The sequence below is a fragment of the Ochotona princeps genome, chromosome 14 (assembly GCF_030435755.1).
Source record: "Ochotona princeps isolate mOchPri1 chromosome 14, mOchPri1.hap1, whole genome shotgun sequence".
Lineage (NCBI taxonomy): Eukaryota > Metazoa > Chordata > Mammalia > Lagomorpha > Ochotonidae > Ochotona > Ochotona princeps.
The window spans coordinates 17,982,446-18,002,430 of record NC_080845.1 but is presented as its reverse complement, the minus strand read 5'-3'; the positions used below and the strand labels follow the sequence as shown (position 1 = coordinate 18,002,430).

The 19,985-nt window shown below is 42.2% G+C and overlaps 1 protein-coding gene across 1 annotated transcript in view; it reads right to left on the bottom strand.

Moving 5' to 3' along the window:
- PTBP3 (polypyrimidine tract binding protein 3) overlaps window positions 1-19,985 on the bottom strand; it is an 83,477-nt gene that overhangs the window by 36,510 nt on the left and 26,982 nt on the right. The window contains exon 2 of the mRNA XM_058672301.1: window positions 13,465-13,549. Within this exon, the coding sequence (XP_058528284.1) occupies window positions 13,465-13,498 (34 nt within the window). The 5' untranslated portion in view covers window positions 13,499-13,549. The remainder of the gene's footprint in view (window positions 1-13,464; window positions 13,550-19,985) is intronic.

Below are 19,985 nucleotides of genomic sequence, written 5' to 3'. Positions count from 1 at the left end.
TAATGGATACTTATTTTAAAACCCAACATTACACTTCAAAGATGACCATTCTATCCATACACAGTAAATTTTAAAGTAATCACAGATAATTCAAACTGTAATAGTATAATATTCTTTTTAAAAAAAATGTTTATTTTTATTGGAAAGGCAGTTACAGAGAAAAAGAGCAACAGAGAGCAATCTTCCATCTGATGGTATGATCCCAAATAGCCACAATGGCTGGAGCTAGCGTGAAGCCAAAAGCCAGGGCCTTCCTCCTCATCTCCCACGTGGGTTTAGGGCTCAAGGCCTTGGGCCATCTACCCTTGATTTCCCAGGCCATTAGCAGGGAGCTGGAAGAGCCAAGATTTAAACTGGCACCCATAAGGGATGCTGGCACCACAGGCAGAGGATTAACTTGCTATACACTGTGCTGATCCCAAAATGTGTCTTTTATAAATACAAATAAGTGTTTTATCCACATCTTTTTAATTGAAATCTTCATGCCATTTCCACTTAAAATTACTGACGTAGTTTAAATTATCATTTTGTTTGTTTTCTACTTGCCTCACTTATTTGCTCCTTTGCTTTCCAACTTCCTCTCGGTTATGTGTATGTGTTCTGTTTTACTTACATTGCATGCCTTCTGCCTTTATTTATATATTTTTTAAAAGATTTATTTATTTTTATTGGAAAGGCGGATATACATAGAGGAGGAGAGACAGAGAGGAAGATCTTCCATCCGATGGTTCACTCCCCAAGTGAGCGCAACGGCCGGTGCTGCGCCAATCTGAAGCCAGGAACCTGGAACCTCCTCCAGGTCTCCCACGCAGGTGCAGGAACCCAAGGCTTTGGGTCATCCTCAACTGCTTTCCCAGGCCACAAGCAGGGAGCTGGATGGGAAGTGGAGCAGCCTGGATTAGGAACGGCGCCCATATGGGATCCCGGTACGTTCAAGGTGAGGTCTTTGGCTGCTAGGCCACGCCGCCGGGTCCTATTTACATTTTTTAAAATGACTGCTTTAGGTTAACAATATGAATCTCTGACTTGATAGAGGGTACCTTCATATAAATATGTTCTCATATATATCTATATATACACATACATAAAGAATCTTCTAAAGAACTGAAGAATCTTCTAAAGTATATGTCTATTTCCCTGTGTGGTATTCATATAGGTTTCACTCTTCTCACACGCTATAGCCCTCCAAAATAAATACTGTCATGTTTTACACAAAATTAAACAAGAGGGAAATCATGTCTACATACTTGTCACTCTGTATACATCCACGTTTCTATGTAATAGTACCATCATTTTCCTCAAATTTGAACAATACCTTTACCACTTTGTAAAAAGGAACTCCGGGTTAACAAATGATATCAGTCTTAGTTCACCTGAAAGAAAATTGCATTTGACTTCAACTTTAAACTGTGTAAAATTCTAGATTGTATATTCCTCCAGCAATCAATTCATTTCTCTTCATTGTCCTTGGGCTTAAAGAGTTTCAAGCAAGAAAATCTCTCCCTAGTTAACTTTGCTCCTTTGAATGAAGCATGATTTCACTTCTCTCTATCCCTCAAGCTATTTTTAAGATTTGCTTTGTATTCCCGGGTTTCAATAATTTGACTATGGTGTGGTTTTGCTTCTCTTTATCCTGTTTGTGGCTCACTGAGCCTAGAATGTGGCTCCATGGTTACTACTATGTTTGGACCATTTTTGGTCATTATTTCTTCTGAAACACTTGTGCTTCCCCCAAGCTACCTTTACCACTTGGGACCTCACTTACCTGTGTTTCAGCTGTTTGGTTATGTCCACAGGTCACTAAATGGTTTACATCATTTCCAGTATTTTCTCTGTAAGCTTTACCATTTGGTATCTTTTAGTTCACTGACCTTCTGCAGTAGAATATAATGTACTAGGGATGTCATCCCAGGCACTTAGTACGTTAACCTCTACAAGTCCCACTTGATTTCCTCTCATTTGTTTGACTGTGTTCATATTTCTTCTGAAAACAGTTAAACATACTTTTCCTAGAGGTCTCAAAGTCCGTAGATGCTAAATTCATTACTTCTGCCAGTTTCCAGATCTATTTCTATTGACTGATTTTTCTGCTGGTTATTATGAGCAGTCATATTTTCATAGCCTTTTCCATGTATAAGCAGCTTCTGATTGGTTGCTTGACACCATAAGCAGTAGAATTTGTTTTATTCCTTTAAGTGTCAGATCTTGTTTTTAAGAGGTTACTTTCTGCCCCACTAGGTAATTTTAAAGCCCAGCTCTAGATTTCACTAGAATGAAGGCAGAGTAATAACCGTTATGCTAAAGCTAAGGTCAGCCCTACTGTTCTCGTGTCAAAAGTCCTTTGTGCCTGGAACCAGCAAGGACTCTCTATTACTTGGTCAACACTTAAACATTACTGTCTCTTCCTTCTCTGTCATGTTCTGCCTTCTATCCCTTCCAACTGCCTCAGCCTTCCCAAACTTGGATCTCTATCTCTTCAACTAGAACATTCTGTGGTGCTTGAGTTCTGCCACCCTCTCCTTGCACAGTTTAGAAATGAAGCTGTGGGTGCAGCGTGATAACCTAGCAGCTAAAGTCCTTGTCGTGGCCACACTCAGATCCCAGATGGGAGCTGGTTTGTGTCCTGGCAGCTCCACTTCCCTTCCAGCTCCCTGCCTGTGGCCTGGGAAAGCAGTCGAGGACAGCTCAAAGCCTTGGGACCCTGCACCCACGTGGGAAACATGAAAGAAGCTCCTGGCTCCTGGCTTTGGAATGGATCATTTCTGTCTGGCCATTGTGGCCCACTTGCGGAGTAAACCAGTGGATGGAAGATCTTTCCCTCTGTGTCTCCTTCTCTTTATATCTGCCTTTCCAATAAAAAAAATATAACTCTTGAAAGGAAGGAAGGAAAGAAGGGAGGAAGGGAGGAAATAAAGAAGGTAGGTATGGTGACTTACAAGGGTTCACTTCATCTTATTCCCTTCTGAGATCACAGGCTTGTTAGACCTGTTGTCCATTGCCTAAAACTAACAGCAAAGTCAATCTAGTCCCCATTACTCCAACATGACTGAGAAGTTCTTTTTCAAAATTTGAGTCATAAACTTTACATGGGTAAGCACAAGACTTCAGATCAATTTTCTTTAAATACTCCTTATTAACTTAAGGTATTGTTTAGCTATTTAGTGAGTCTTAACTTTGGAGTAAGTAGTATTTAATTTCTTCCTAGTCTTATTTAAAAGTATTTTAATGGGACCCGACCCAGCCTTGTGGTCTAGTGGCTAAAGCCCTCGCCTTGAACGTGCCAGGATCCCAGATGGCTGCCGGTTATAAACCCGGCAACCCAGCTTCCCATCCAGCTCCCTATTTGTGGCCTGGGAAGGCAGTCAAGGACGGCCCAAAGCCTTGGGATCCTGTACCCACATGGGAGACCCGGAGGGGGCTCCGGGCTCCTGGCTTCGGATCGGCATAGCTCTGGCCATTGCAGTCACTTGGAGAACTAATCAACGGACGGAATACTTTTCTCTCTGTCTCGCCTCCTCATTGTATATCTGAGTTTGCAATAAAAATAAACCTTTTTAAAAAAGTATTTTAATGTATTTCTTGCTACCCATAGTCAAGTATTACATTAACTGATGAGAGAAATTGGTGGGCATTATAGAACCAGGGTCAGGATTCACTAGCTTATGGCAGAGAACACAAATTTGTGTTTTACCACGTATTGCTCCCTTCACAGAAACACCACACAGGTCAGAGATAAAAAAGACTCATCTTACTAATGTTCTAAGCAGCAAAGACTGTGTCACTGAGTAAGTAAATAGGATGTAGGCAAACACAGCATGCTCAGCGTTTGCCCACCAATGTCGTCATGGCTCAGAGGCCTCTGTTTGCTCTTCCACTTGTCCTTGTGCCCGGGACCTTTAACAACCATCTCAGACCAACCAGCAAGCCAGAAACAGCTAACATGTACATGGATGCTATTACTTCAGAACATGTTGAAAGGGGTTCAAAATAAACAATCTTCTCTTTTGCTTAAGCCACTGATATTTGTATCCTCATTTAACACAAAAGTTGTTCCAAAAAAGTAAACTTTGACTTAGGGGAATTTCAAACTGACATTTTTTAAACTTAGGCTTTTTACAAAGCAAAAAAACCCATTCATATTAACAGCTTATAAATACTTTGGTAAGAACAATTATCAAGTGTCCTAATCAAAAGTAATTACTGACCAAATCACACAGTACAAGAAATCCCCATAACACAACTAAGTAGAGACTCAAGAAGGATTAGAAAATGAAAATCATAAAGTAGCAAAAATAAAAAAAAAAAAAGCAAAAGAGTGACACAAAAACTATGAACTTCAGAGTGAGAGAAATATTTAAGATTCAGGAATCAGAAGAATCTTTAAGAAGTTTCCTTGGGCCTAGCATGGTAGCCTAGCGGCTTAAGTCCTTGCCTTGAATGCCTTGATTCCCACATGGGTGCTGGTTCATATCCCAGCAGCCCCGCTTTCCATCCAAGCCCTGCCTGGGAAAGCAGAAGAGGACGGCCCAAAGTCTTGGGACCCTGCACCCATGTGGGAGACTCGGAAGAGGCTCCTGGCTCCTGGCTTCAGATTGGCTCAGCTCCGGCCATTATGGCCGCTTGGGGAGTGAATCAATGAACGAAAGATCTTCCTCTCTGTCTCCTCTCTCTGTATATCTGACTTTCCAATAAAAAAATAAAATAAGTCTTAAAAAAAGTTTCCTTAAAGTCATTCCACTCTACCTGAGTCTACATGGGAAATCAGAGTAAAACAACAAAAAAATTAAACAGCAGTAAAGCTTTCACTCAAATGCCTCAGTTTTTAGTCTTCTTCAATTGCAAATTTTCCTACTTAAATTATATTCAATAATAAAGTGCTTTTACCCGTTTAAGTTACATCTTAGTTAAATAATAATTATATAGGGCCCGGCGCCATGGCCTAGCAGCTAAGGTGCTCGCCCTGAACGCACCATACAGGCACCGGTTCTAGTCCCGGCAGCTCCACTTCCCATCCAGCTCCCTCCTTGTGGCCTGGGAAGGCAGATGAGCATGGCCCAAAGCTTTGGGACCCTGCAGCCACGTGGGAGACCTGGAAGAGGTTCCTGGCTCCTGGCTCCAGATTGGCATAGCATTGGCCGTTGCAGTCAGTAGGGGAGTGAATCATTGGACGGGGGATCTTCCTCTCTTTCTCTCCTCCTCTATGAATGTATGACTTTGTAATAAAAATAAAATTTAAAAATAATTATATAAAATTAAAATTTCACAATATTTAAATTGGTATTGAGAATGAGAACTTGGGGTACTCAGTCATAAAATAAAGCTTCATACACTTCATTTAATGTACATGGTGAATCAGTGGATACAGGATCTTCCTCTCTGTCACTCTTCCTCACTGCATATCTGACTTTCCAATGAAAATAAATAGGTCTTTAGGAAAAAAAAGAAAGAACTTCATTTATCGAAAAAAAAAACAGTAAATGCAAATGTTATGGACGTATTAACTACTTCTCTAAACAAGCCCTTTAATTTTTTTTTTTTTAAAGATTTTTATTCATTTTATTACAGCCAGATATACACAGAGGAGGAGAGACAGAGAGGAAGATCTTCCGTCCGATGATTCACTCCCCAAGTGAGCCGCAACGGGCCGATGCGCGCTGATCCAATGCCGGGAACCTGGAACCTCTTCCGGGTCTCCCACGCGGGTGCAGGGTCCCAAAGCATTGGGCCGTCCTCAACTGCTTTCCCAGGCCACAAGCAGGGAGCTGGATGGGAAGTGGAGCTGCCGGGATTAGAACCGGCGCCCATATGGGATCCCGGGGCTTTCAAGGCGAGGACTTTAGCCGCTAGACCATGCCGCCGGGCCCAAGCCCTTTAATTTTTTATTGTAGTTTTCTGAAAATAACCCAGAAATGCTTATTTAATGTAGTCAATTAATGAAATACCAAAATTCCCTACTTTTGAAATTGTGAGAATTGCATACATAGTAACTGTTTTTAAAAGGTTTTTAGTATTTATTTACTTGAACCTGAGAGGGAGGGGTAAAGAGAGATTGAGAAATATCTTCCACCCGCTGGTTCATTTCCAAAAGGCCACAATGGTCTCACCTGGCCGAGGATGAGACAAAGAGCCCAAAACACCACCTCCATCTCAAAAGTCACTGGCAGGCACCTAAACACTTGGGCCATCCTCTGCTGCTTTCCCAGGCACATCAGCAGGGAGTGGACATCCACAACTACAACCGGTGCTAAGATATGATACTCCACAGCATCTCAGCTTCCTGCACCAGAAATCTGCCCCTCCCTCCCAGGATGTCAAACGTGTAAGTGATCTCAAAAACGACAAAAAGTGAGATGTCCAGCTCTTCACAGCAACTAGACAATTTAATAGGCACAATGAACTACCCAAGAATATGACAGGCACTTCAGGTTTTACACCTGTGTTTGTAAGAGTCAAGTTGCTGCACTGTTTTTTAAAGACCAATCTCCCTGTACCTTCCCTCCCCTATAATAAAAATGAGTGCCTTGGAGGGCTGCACGTCTTCAGTGAAAGTCAAAACTAACCAGACGCAATTAACAAGGAAGTATTTATCTTTCAAAATACTTATTAATATTATTTTCCATGTACAATTTTTCAGGTATAGGGATTTACCCCCCCCTCCCCAAGTTCCTCTCCCACTATTTTCTCCCATATTATCACAGTAGTTGGACCATAACATCCACTAATTCACATGAGGGCTGGGGGTAGGCCATGCTACAGCACCTGCTGGTGAATGCCAAGACTTGGGGTGGACCATCTCAGACTGGGCCGCAGCACCAGCTAACATAATCAAGACCTGGAGTGGAAGTTGGTTAGGTAAGGAAACTTCAGGGACTCCCTTGCTGGGCTGCTACTTCCATTGGTGAGTACAATAGCGGGGTTTGAGATTGAGCTGGTCTTGGGGTGGGTTAGGCTCGGCTATCTTGCTGCACCCAGTGGTGTACAAATCAGCCAGAATGGTAGCAGGCCACCCAAACTAGGTCACCTCAACAGCTAACAAGTACTGGGACTAGATGTGAGTCATGTCAGGCTGGACCACAGTACCTCCTGGCAAGAATGGTCGGCACTCCCCTACTAGGCAGTACCTAACAGTGTTGAGCTTGAGAACCAGGAATGGGGTGGGCTAGACAAGGCAGCACCAGGACTGGGATGGACTCGACAAGGCAGCAGCACCTGTTGGCATGTGTGAGGGCTGGGTCTGGGGATGGATCGGGCTGAGCCAAGCCGTACCACCAATGTGCATAAGAGCTGGATATGATGTGGTCCGGGCTGTACCAAGCTGTAACAGAGGCTGGCATGCACAAAAACCAGGACTGAGAGCAGGCCTCAGAGGGGTTCTCAGAGGTCACTCTGACTAGGCTGCAGAAGCTGCTGGTATTTGTGATGACCAGGTCTGTGGCAGGCTGGCTGGGCTGGGCGGTAGCACCCATCAGTTTATGAGAAAGGAGGCTGAGGAACAACTGAACAAGCTGCATTCTTTGGCATGTATGTTGGCTGATACAGGTGACAGACCACACATGACCCTGCACTGATTGGCACACCTAAGTCAAGTCTGAGAGCACCCCAACTAGGCCGCTGGACTCAAACCCTGGCCACAGGAAAATCACAGAATGCATGTTCTGACCTTGTAGTACCTATTCTGAGACTGCGCCTCCTCAGTTGCTGATGCCTGTGCAGTGCTCACACATCCAGATGCACACGGGAGACATGAAGGCCAGCTCATCTAGACCAGTAGGCGACATCAGCTGCCTCATCAGAGAATGGAAAGCAAAACAGGTGGGAGAATTCTACTGGCCAAGCTTTGTAACACGTTCCTGGGTCTGTGGATGCACTACCGTGGATTTTTTCCTTTAGAAGAACATCTCTTGGAAGGATTTTCTCAACCCCGGAGGAACAAAAGCAACAACTCCTCATAACTATCAAACTCAAGTAACACCCTTGAAACATTCTTCTAATCCACAGGTCTCTAGAGCGTCATCACAGAACTGGACCCTCTCCAGCATGGTGGACACAGGACTAAAAAGCAAAGACTGTAGCATGTGTCCCACGCACCTTCCTCTGTGCCTAACCCTCCCCACACTAACCAAAGGCCTACAAGGGCATACATCCTCTCAACCGTGTGAACAATATTAAGAACAAAAAGTTTTTAAAGATTTATTTATGTTTATTGCAAAGTCAGACAAACAGAGGAGGAAAGACAGGACGATTTTCCATCCGATGATTCACTCCCCAAGTGACAGCAACGGCCGGTGCTGTGCCAATGCAAAGTCAGGAGCCAGGAACCTCCTCCAGGTCTCCCATACAGGTGCAGGGTCCCAAGGCTTTGGGCCGTCCTCAACTGCTTTCCCAGGCCACAAGCAGGGAGCTGGATGGTAAGCAGGGATGCCTGGATTAAACCGGCACCCATATGGGATGCTGGTGCGTTCAAGGTGAGGACTTTAGCCACTAGGCCATGGCACTGGACCCACAATTTTTTTTTTTTTTAAATAACTACCTCACAACCAAAAACTATTGGAAAGTCAGTTTTACAGAGAGAAGGAGAGACAGACAGAAAGATCCTTTATCCACTGGTCCACTTCCCAAATGGCCACGACTGCTGGAGCTGAGCCCATCTGAAGCCAGAAGCCAGGAGCTTCTTCTGGGTCCTCAACACAGGTGCAGGGTTCTAAGGCTTTGGGCTGTCCTCTTCTGCTTTCCCAGACCACAAACAGAGAGCTGGAAAGGAAGTGGAACAGCCAGGATATGAACCGACTGCCCATATGGGATCCCAGGGCATACAAGGCGAGGACTTAAGCCACTAGGCTATAACGCTGGGCCCAGAAGATCTCTTTGTTTTCTTCTCTCTGTAACTTACAAATAAACAATATAAATCTTCTTAAAAGGTAAATCAAAAACGAGCAATGAGTGAATCAAGAAATCTTGCACGCAGGCATTTGGTCAGGCAGTGAAACCGCTGATTAGGATGCCTGCGCCCCATATGGGAGTATCTGGGTTCAACACCCACCTTCACATCTGATTCCAGCTACCTGCTAATGTAGATTTTATGAGGCTCAAGTGACTGGGTCCCTGGTATTTAAATAGGAGTCCTGGACTTAGTTCTTGACTCCAGTTCTGGTGCTAACCAGTGCTTGCTGAGATCATTAAGGAAATATACAAGAGGAGGGAATTTTCTGTGTCCCTGCCTCTTAAACAAAAAAAAAAAATTTAAACACTAGCTAAAAGAAACAATGTAGTAGTTAAGATGCTGGTTCAAGGACTAGCATTGTGGAGTGGCAGGAACAGTCGCCATCTGGGACACGGGCATCTCGCTAGTGTGTGTCCTAGCTGCCCCATTTCCAATACAACTCCCTGGTCATGTGCCTGGCAGCAGCAACAGACAATGGCATAAGTAACTGGAGCCCTGTCAGCCGCCTGGATGAAGCTCCTCACTTGGCAGAGCCTGACTGTTGCAGCCATTTGGGGGAATGAATTAGTAGAAAAATTTCTCTCAGGATCTCTACCTTTCAAATAAATTTAAGAAGGAAAAAGCACCCACATGTCAAGAGAACATCCAGGTGTATGAACTTCAGATTCAAGCCTATCTTTATCTGGCAGTTCTCAAGGTATGGCTCCACAAATCGCAACATAAGCATTATGGAAACTTGTGGAAATGCAAATTTTCAGGACTTACCCTAGACATCCTAAATTAGAAATGCTGGGGGTGGATTCAGCAATCGTGCTTTAATAAGCTGGGTTTTTCTAATGTGAGCTCAAGTTTGCATAGTCGGCTTTAATTTCCTGCTCACATTAACCAGCATGCTTTCACATGAACAAATCTTCTGCTGTTGCAGTGCCTACAAAATCCTCCTACTTAGTCCTTAAGAACAAATGTGGTTGAACAATTCCCATGCATTCTTAATTTCTACAGTAAATTTCTTTTCAGTTTCTTACCTACCCTTAACCTGGTCCACCTCTCTTACCAGGTTCTCACATAAGAGGCTTTTTACTTTCCCAAATACTATGTAAATTCATGGGAAAAGGTTCATTTTATTCACCCCTTAACTTTCTACAACCCCAAAAACATCTGGAAAAAGCCTGTACTTTCTCTAACACTCTCCATTCCCATAGCTGCAGATGCAAACTACGTGTAATAATGGTTACTACATGTTTCTCTTGAAATTGAGACCAGGAACACACTGCCTATATGTTTCCATCTCAAATTCCACAGGAACCCCAAACTCAGTATACACAAATCTAAGCCTACTATGTTGTCTTACCCTCTGCTTACCCTGGTAGAAATAACACCACTATTTCCCTATCCAGTTACCCAAACACAAATCTAAAAACTGGCAATCGAACATTCAATCACTAATTACTAGCAATTTTATCTTCTACAAGTCCTCCAATTCTCTCCACTGTACTTGCTACTGTTGCATTAAGCTTCCACTCCTTATAAGGATTATAGCCTAATTGCTTCCTCTCCAAGAATCTTATTCTTTTGAATAATTTTTATGATTTGTGGGTTACATTTCAAGTTTTAAAAATCATGTAGTCGGGCCCGGCACCGTGGGCGTCGGTTCTAATCCCGGGAGCTCCACTTTCCATCCAGCTCCCTGCTTGTGGCCTGGGAAAACAGTCGAGGACGGCCCAAAGCCCTGGGACCCTGCACCTGCGTGGGAGACCTGGAAGAGGTTCCTGGATCCTGGCTTTAGATCGGCGCAGCACCAGCCGTTGCGCTCACTTGGGGAGTGAACCATCAGATGGAAGATCTTCCTCTCTGTATATCTGACTTTCCAATAAAAATAAAATAAATCTTAAAAAAAAAAAAATCATGTAGTCATTGTGCTAATGTTTATTCCAAGTCCATCATTATTCAATATATTTTAGCTCTTTCACTCAACATAACTACAACCAACATATCAATAAGCTTTTATAAAGTTTTATTTATTGAAAAGGTAAAACATACTTATTTGAGAGGCAGAGTTATAAAGAGAAGGCGGAGGGAAAATAGAGTAAAGGAGAGAGAGCTTTTCCATCTGTTGGGTCACTCCCTGAACGGCCAGAACAGCTGGAGCCAGACCACAGCCAGGAGCCAGGAGCTCTATTTTGATCTCCCACATGGAAGCCGGGAACCTAGAGATGGGCCATCCTAATCTCTTATGCCACAACACTATAATCTATTGATAATTATTTTATTGCCACTGTGCCACATGAAGAACATCAATCAAAACAGGAACCCATGAACAAGATTCAAATGAATGCTTTAAAACTTGAAGGAGATGAGACGAGGATGGGGAACCTTTTTTATGCCAAAGGTCATTTGTATATTTATGACATCTGTCCAAATGGCTAAAAGAAACAAATGGCTGCAAGAATGTAAAGTAGTACAACCACTGCAGAACATGAAGATGTCTTAAAAAAACAGAAATAGGGCCCAGCGTGAGAGCCGAGTGGCTAAAGACCTCGCCTTGTATGTACCAGGATCCCATATGGGCACCAGCTTTTATTCCGGCTGCTCCACTTCCCATCCAGCTTCCTGCTTGTGGCCTGGGAAAGCAATCAAGGACGGCCCAAAGCCTCAAGACCCTGCATCCGTGTGGAAGACCTGGAAGAAAACTTCTGGCTCCTGGCTTCGGATCAGCTCAGCCCTGGCTGTTGCGGCCACTTGGGGAGTGAACCAGCGGATGGAAGATCTTTTTGGAAATCTGACTTTTCAATAACAATAGATAAATCTTAAACAAACAAAACAAAACAGAAATAAACTTACAATATGATGCAACAACCCCACTACTGGGTATATACCCAAAAGATATGAACACACTGTATCAAAGAGATACCTTCAGCATCATGTTTATAGCATTACTATTCACAATAGCTGAAATACAAAATCAACAAAGGCACTCAGCATCAGATGAATGGATAAAAAAACATTGTGTGTGTTTCTGTGTGTGTATGTGTGTACACACACGGAACATCATCTAGCTGTAAAAAAAAAAAAGGAATGAAATGTGGGGCCAATGTGCAGGTTAAGCCTCTGTTACACTGGCACCCCATGCGGGCACTAATTTGAGTTCTGGCTGCTCCACTTTCGATCCAGCACCCTGCTAATGTGCATGTGAATGGAATGGATGATGGTTCAAATCCTTGAACCCCTGTGCCCATAGGGGAGACCAGGAAGCAGCTCCTGGTACCTGGCTTCAGACCATCCCAGCTCTGGCTGCTGTGCCTATATGGGGAGTAAGTAAGCAGATGAAACATCTCACTGTGTACAACTCTGCCTTTAAAATAAAAAATACATAAACTTCAAAAAACTTCTTTTTCATTAAAGAAAGAAGAATTCTACCATCTGCATCAAAGTAAATGCAACTTTAGGACACCAAGTGGAGTGAAGTAAGCCAGACACAAAACAAAAAATAGCACACATTCTCCCTCATATATATGGGCTAAGATTAAGAAACAAATAAAAAAACACAAAAATGTCCGTGCATATCAATATTGCTGTAAATAAATTTTTCCCAAACTTTATTTTTGTCCATCAATGATTAAGTCTGATATACTATCTCAGTTTGAATTACCTGTGATTAATTAAAAATTTATTGTATTATGTGAAACTGTCTTCATTTGTTTAGTGTTTACAGCACTTGCCTATATTTTCACTGAACTAGGGCCTATTCACTTTTTATTTACTGAGTTCTATTTTACGAAACATTAAGCCTTTGAATATAATGCAAATTACAAATGTTATAAAAAAATTGAGAAAACAGAGAAAGTAGAGAGGAAGGAAAATATTCTTAGAATTATTTTTCATTACTAACTATATTAAATGTTTCTGTATTAGTAGCACATTAACATGAAAATTGATGAGAATCATATTATAGTAATCATCCTGTATTGATTGTGACCCTGAAAATCTGATACGTTAAATTAATTTTTTTAAAAAAGCAAGCCTGCTGTAGACTTACTGGAGTCCCACCTGCAGTTGTCTTTGTAGGGCCAGATTCAATGATTTCCCCCACCCCTGTGGGCAAACAGGGTGTTTTACTATGCATTGCAACAAAGGTTAGCATCACCTTTTTTTTCTTTCTTGGTAAGATTTATTTATTTGGAAGAGGTGAAAGTAGACAGGTCTTCCAGCCTTCGGTTTACTCTCCCCATGCCTGCGGCAGCCAGGGCTGGGCCAGAATGGCAGCGCTCTATCACTGCCTCTGCAACTCTGCCTTTCAAATAAAATAACTATTAAAAAAACAAGACACGAAAAAACAAAGCAAAAAACCGGTGCCCACACAGGATGCTGACGTCACAGGCTTTGCCTGCAACACCACAAGACCCACCCCTAGTTTTTATTATAAACAGTGACATATCACATGTTTATAAAATATGCAAATTAGAGATTATTTAAAAATCTTGAAGGTTACAGAGAAAAAAATTTGGAAAAAAACGTAAACTCACCATAAACGCCTGCAGAAGGAGTAGAACTGTTCATGGTAAAAGGTTCACTAATGATGCCAGAAGAAAGAAGCTCATCAGATCCCCGCTAAAAAGTAAAACCAATTTTAGTTAATGAAACACGTTTTAAATAATGATCCATGTTTGTTGCTAAAAATATTAAAACTTAATATTACTTCATTTTACTGTAGTGATGTTTAAGGGGAAATTCCTGAGAATCACAAAATCTAAAAATTTTGTCTGGAAAAATTAACAGCACGTCCACAATGACTGGCAGAAAGAAAAAAAAAATCAGAACCACCACTGTATTAGTGGGGACAGAATCTTGCAACCCTTTCTGACCAGAATCAGTCCCTTAAAATGTTATGTTTAAAATACCAAAACATAATTAAAGCATTACATTGTTTTTACAGTATATACTTGCACGCAGATAATTATGTGGCTTTCCTTAAAAGAATTCTAACTTCAAAACCAAAGATTTTCTTTAAAAAAAAAATGCTTATTCCCGTAGGAGGGCATGAAAACTAGGATGGGGGCTGGGATGGCTAGATAGAGAGGCACTCAACAACATCTGTGAGGGCTGGATGATTGAGTTGAGTAGATAGAACTAAGCTTTAATACCCATTGACGGGTACCAGAGCCAAATTGGATGGGGGACAGACGGGTCTTCTGCTACACATACTGGCAAACCAGGGTGGGGGGCGGGCTTGGTGGGGGTTATTGTGGGTCGCCCCAACTAGGCTGCAGCTCCCACTGGTTGATGTAAGGGCCGAACCAGACTGGACTGCAACACCCATTGGTTCCAGTGCAACTCGGGACTGAAAACAGAACCAACCCAGCAGTTGCAACCACCAGCTGATCGGGGTGATGGACTGTGCCGGGCCCTGTGCTTGCTAGAACATACAAAAAACTACTCTGGGAATACCTCAAAGTATCTTTGGAGATCTCCCCAATCGAACTGCTGGACTCAGAATTCTAACCAAGAAAAGACAGAAGACAGAACGGGACAGTCATTCATCTCAGCTATACGTTGGCAGCAAATTATGGGGCAAACGGAGACTTTATGATGGACCATATCAATCAGTGGACGACCTCATCGAGCGAAACGGGCAGCAATTCATAACTAGAGAACTATTAACACCACTTGGGCACATATCTCGGAGCATGCCCCACATCCGGGACTTGGGGTGGGCGGGAAACCGGGTGGGGCTTCTCCCTCAATGTCCCCCTTTACCTCAGATGCAGGATGGAAACAATATGGACATAATGGCATTGCCCACTTTCCTATCCCCCTGAACCTTTTTTTTTCCTTTTTTCTTTTTTTTTCTTTTTTTTCTTTTTCCTTTAACTGTAATTAACTATGTAAAGATTGTCAACAACAATACAATAAAAAAAAAAAGACAAAAAAAAATGCTTATTTATTTTTACCTACTCAAGAGATGCTTCATCTGCAATTGCTCCCTCCATCCCCAAAGCCTACAACAGGTGGAGCTGGGCTAGGCCAAAGGCAGGAGCCAGGAACTCACACGGGTCACTCACATGGATGGCAAAGCCCAGCACTTGAGCCCCAGGCATGTGCTGCCTCCAGGATGCATTATCACGAAGATGGATCAAGTGGAAGAGCTGGGATGTGAACTGGCTGTCTAGTATAGAAGTGCGCATTCTGAGTGCCTGCTTAGCCCACTATACAACAGATAACTCTCAATATATGTTAAGCAGAACAGAAAGATACAAATTATTCTTATATTGGTAAACTCATCATCTGTGGTCATCCCTTAATTCTAAAAATGATCTTAAGTGCGTACAACTTTTTCAAGAATTATTGCTAAAACTCCTGAAGCAGATGCTATGAAGCAGGAGTTTGCATCCCTTGCCTGAGCACCTGTAAACTACTTCATTTAAAAAACTGTATTTTTATTGGAAAGGAGAGACAGAAAGATCTCCACCCAGTGGTTCATTCCTGAAAGGGCTGAAAGAGCCAATGCTGAGTCAATCTGAAGCCAGGAGCAAGGAGTTTCTTCCAGGTCTCCCATCTAGGTATGGCAAGGCCTTGGGCCATCCTCTACTTCCCATCAGGCCACTAGCAGGGAGCTGGATGGGAAGTGGAGCAACTGGGACTCAAACTGGCTCTTATACAGGATGCTAGGGCTTGTAGGTAGATGATTAACAGGTTGAGCCATTGTGTCAGCCCCAGAGGATCCACTTCTGATCTGTGGAGTTCATGAATCCTAACTTCTAACTGGTCCCTTCCCAGTTGTTGTAAGCATCTGGAGAGTGAACCAGCACATAAACTAAACCTTCTTGCTTAAATAACTCCTCTTGAGATTTAAGCTAAAGTAACAAAAAGCTACTGCTAACATGGCAAGGAAAAATTTCAGGTGGATTATACGAGCATGCTTCAAAAAGTTCGTGACATATTGAGTAAATCTGCTTTGGTGAGAAAGCAACTTGATTCCACGGGTTCCTGTTAGAAGGATATGAAAAAGCAAGGCATGAAAAAAGGCTTTTTTTGCATAAAGGGTTTTAATCGCATGAACATATTAACATCTTAAAGTATCCTTGAAGACTGAAATACAAAAAACAAATAAGGATCTAGAAGACAACTTGAATCATCTTGGAGCTGCACTGTAGCACAGCAAGTTCTGCTGCCACCAACAACGGCAACATCCCATGATGGCTGCCCTTTAGTCCTGCCATACCCCACACCCAAATGCCTTAGTTCAAGCCCAGGCTTCTCAAATCTGCTCTGCTCCCATCCTGCCAGCACATCTTTCTTTTTCTTTACCAGCTTCCTGCTAACACAGCCTCTGGGAGGCTTGCCCAATTACTTGAACTCCTGTCACCCACATAAAAGACTGAGACTGAGTTCCAGGATACTGAGCAGTGAACCAGCAGATGAAGGTTGCCTCTCTTTCAAAGTTTTTCTTAACAAAGAGTATCTTCATGGGTCCAGCTCAGTAGCCTAGCAGCTAAAGTTCTTGTCTTGCACGCGCCACGATCCCATGTGGGTGCCCGTTCATGTCCCAGCTCCCCAATTCCCTTCCAGCTCCCTGCTTGTGGCCTGGGAGGACTGCCCAGGGACCTGAAACCCTGCACCCTGTGAGAGATCCGTAACAAGCTCCTGGCTTCTAGTGTCAGACGGCTCAGCTCTGGATGTTGCAACCATTGGGGAGTGGACCAGCAGACGGAGCATCTTTCTCTGTTTCTCCTTCTCTCTGCAAATCTGACATTCCAACAGAAATAAACCAATCTTTTTGTTTGTTTTAAGAAAAACAAAGTATCTTTTATAATCTTGGGGTAGAAAAAGATTTTTTTAAAGACTTATTTTTACTGCAAAGTCAGATATACAGAGAGGAGGAGAGACAGGAAGATCTTCCATCTGATGATTCACTGCCCAAATAACCGCAACGGCTGGAGCTGAGCCAATCTGAAGCCAGGAGCCAGGAGCCAGGAGCTCTTCCGGGTCTCCCACATGGGTGCAGGGTCCCAAGGCTTTGGGCCATCCTTGACTGCTTTCCCAGGCCACAAGCAGGGAGTTGAATGGGAAGCAGGGCTGCCAGGATTAGAACTGGTGCCAATATGGGATCCTGGTGCATTCAAGGTGAGGACTTTAGCCACTAGGCTACCACGCCGGGCCAAGAAAAATATTTTTAACAATCACACAAAGTAGATTAATAAAATTAAAATATTGACAAACTAGACAATATTTTTTTAACAAGACATTTTTATGAAAAGTGGAAAGACAAGTTACAAAATTGGATAAAATATTTGTGAGAAAAATACAGGGTTTACATACAGAATTTATTAGGAAAAAAAGAAATAAAAAATAAAACAGAACATTAGGAATCAACAAGAGAAAGTTAAGGAACAGAAAATGACGAGAAACTTGAACAGTCATTTCACAAAGTGGTAGATAATTATTGTTCCAGAGTATATGAACCTTCTCCATTCCTGAGAAAGAATTACTCATTCATCTTCACAGCCGTGTAACCAGTAACAGCTCCATTTGTAGAGTAAATAAGCATATGGAAGCACTTGCACAGTTTCTACCTCCCTTACAGAAACAAAATTATTTTAAGAGAATTTCAAAACCTGTAAGTGCAGGGCTGGCACGATGGCCTAGTGGCTGAAGTCCTTGCCTTGCATGTGCCAGGATGCCATATGGGCACCTTTCTAACCCTGGTAACCCTGCTTGACATCCAGCTCCCTGCTTGTGGCCTGGGAAAGCAGTAGAGGACGGCCCAAAACCTTGGGACCCTGCACCCGCGTGGGAGACCCGGAACAGGCTTCTGGATCCTGGCGTTGGATTGGCTCAGCTCCGGCTGTTGCAGCCACTTCGGGAGTGATCATCGGAAGGAAGATCTTCCTCTGTGTAAATCTGACTTTCCAATAAAAAATAATAAATAAATAAATCTTTAAAAAAATTGTAAGTGCAAACATCTTTCTACCATCCAAAGAAATGACATTTTGTGAGGACCCAATTCTTTCAAAAATTTTTAATTAAAAAACTAAAAATAGGGAACCAATTAATTTGGCACAACAGGTTACGCTGCTATTTTACAATTCTGACACCCATGTTGGAATGTCAATCCAATCTCAGTTTCTCTACTTACAATCCCACTTCCTGTCTGCTAATGCATCTGGGCAGGCAACAAATGATGACCCAATCGTTGTGTCCCAGCTCCAGGGAGACACAGATCAAGTTCCAGATTGCCGGCTTTGGTCTGGTCCAGTTACAGCTGACGCAGTCACTTGGAGAATGAACTAGCACATGGAAGCTATCTCCCTTTCTCTGTCACCTCCCTTTCAAAGATGTAAGTCCCAAGAAACAGGACAAAAAACAAAACAAACCAAAAACTTAGAAATAAAAATTTTTTGCAGAAAAATTCCTTGGAAATACTTGTGATTACTCAAAAAGCCAAAAAGAAATGTCATTTAAAAATAATAAATTGTAAATATGTTTTATAAATATGTATTGTATTTAAATATATTTTATAAATAAATATTGTATATATATATTCCTATATAAAGAACATCCACACAAAATACAAGATCAATAGTCCTAAATACTGTCTTTGTTACATCTCAGGGGGCTGGTATTTTTGTTTTTAATTTTCATTCATTCAAAAAAAGTTGTTGCTTTTCCTATTAATTTTCTCAGTGATTCATAGTTCACATAGTAGCATCATCTGCTTCCAGAAGGTTTTTGATTTTCTTTTTTATTTCTTCAGCAACACGTTGGTCATTCACTAGCATATTATTAAACTTCATCTTTTTGTTAATCTTCTATTTTTTCTTCCTCCTGTTGATTTTGTTTTACGGCTTCTCATTAAGGGGATGTATAGTAACCGTGTAGTGGAGACTATCACATACAGATGTGAAGACACAATGCAGTGTGCACCTCTACTTCCAAATCAGATGAACTCCTAATGAAACTGTTGAATGGATCTTGACAAGAGGAATGATGGACTTAGGACTAATTGTGAAGGACAAAAATATTGTAATGACATGAGGGAAGAGGGCCTACAAAACTCAATCATAAAATAATAAAAGTACATATGTACATATGTATAAATTTTAAAATAGAAAACGAAAAGGCATTAAATTGTTAACACTGGCCCCAGGGAAGGCTTGACAGAAATACAAAAATGAATCAGTGTATTCATAATATGAATATGCCAGTTCAATTTGGGAGAAGTAAGTTATTTGTGTGTGTATGTGAGTGTGTTCAAGATTTATTTATTTGAAAGAATTACAGAGGGAGGAACAGAGCGAGAGAGATCTGCCATCCACTGGCTCACTCCGCACCACATATGGCCACGGCTGAGCCAGACCAAAGCCAGGAGCCAGGAGCTTCTTCGAAGCTCCCCCACTCCCATGTAGGTATACCAGTCCAAGCACTTGGACCATCTTCCACTGCTTTTCCAAGCACATGAGCAGGAGGCTAGATCAGAAGAGGACTGATCTGGCCCAAATAGGATGTGGGTACTGCAGCTGGCAGTTTAATGCATTATGCCATAGCACTGGTCCTCACGTCTTCTTTTTTTCCACTTTTAGTCTACTCACTAAACTCTGTTCCCTAGTTTCCCACCAAATCTCCAATCAACCATAATTGAGAAATACTCCCTACTACTTACTGAATCATATATAACTATATTGTGGTAGTGTTGAAACATGTTCTAATCTGGTCCTCCCCTTCACAGTAACATTCCTATCAACTAATTTTTCCCCAAATACTTCAGAGTTACTCTGCTTTTTATACTATTGTGCCTCAAACATGATCCCTTCAATACACAGCAAGCACTGTGTATCAGTTATAGACAAAAAGGTACCACATATTTGAAAAACTTTGTATCCCAAATACATACAGGTTCAACTTATTCTTGATTTTTTTTTTAGGGATAGCATGATGGCTCAGTTAGCTAATCCTCCTGCTGCAAGCGGCAACATCCTCTATGAGCACTGGTTCATGTCCTGGCTGCCCCACTTCCCATCCAGCTACCTGCCTGTGGCCTGGGAAAGAA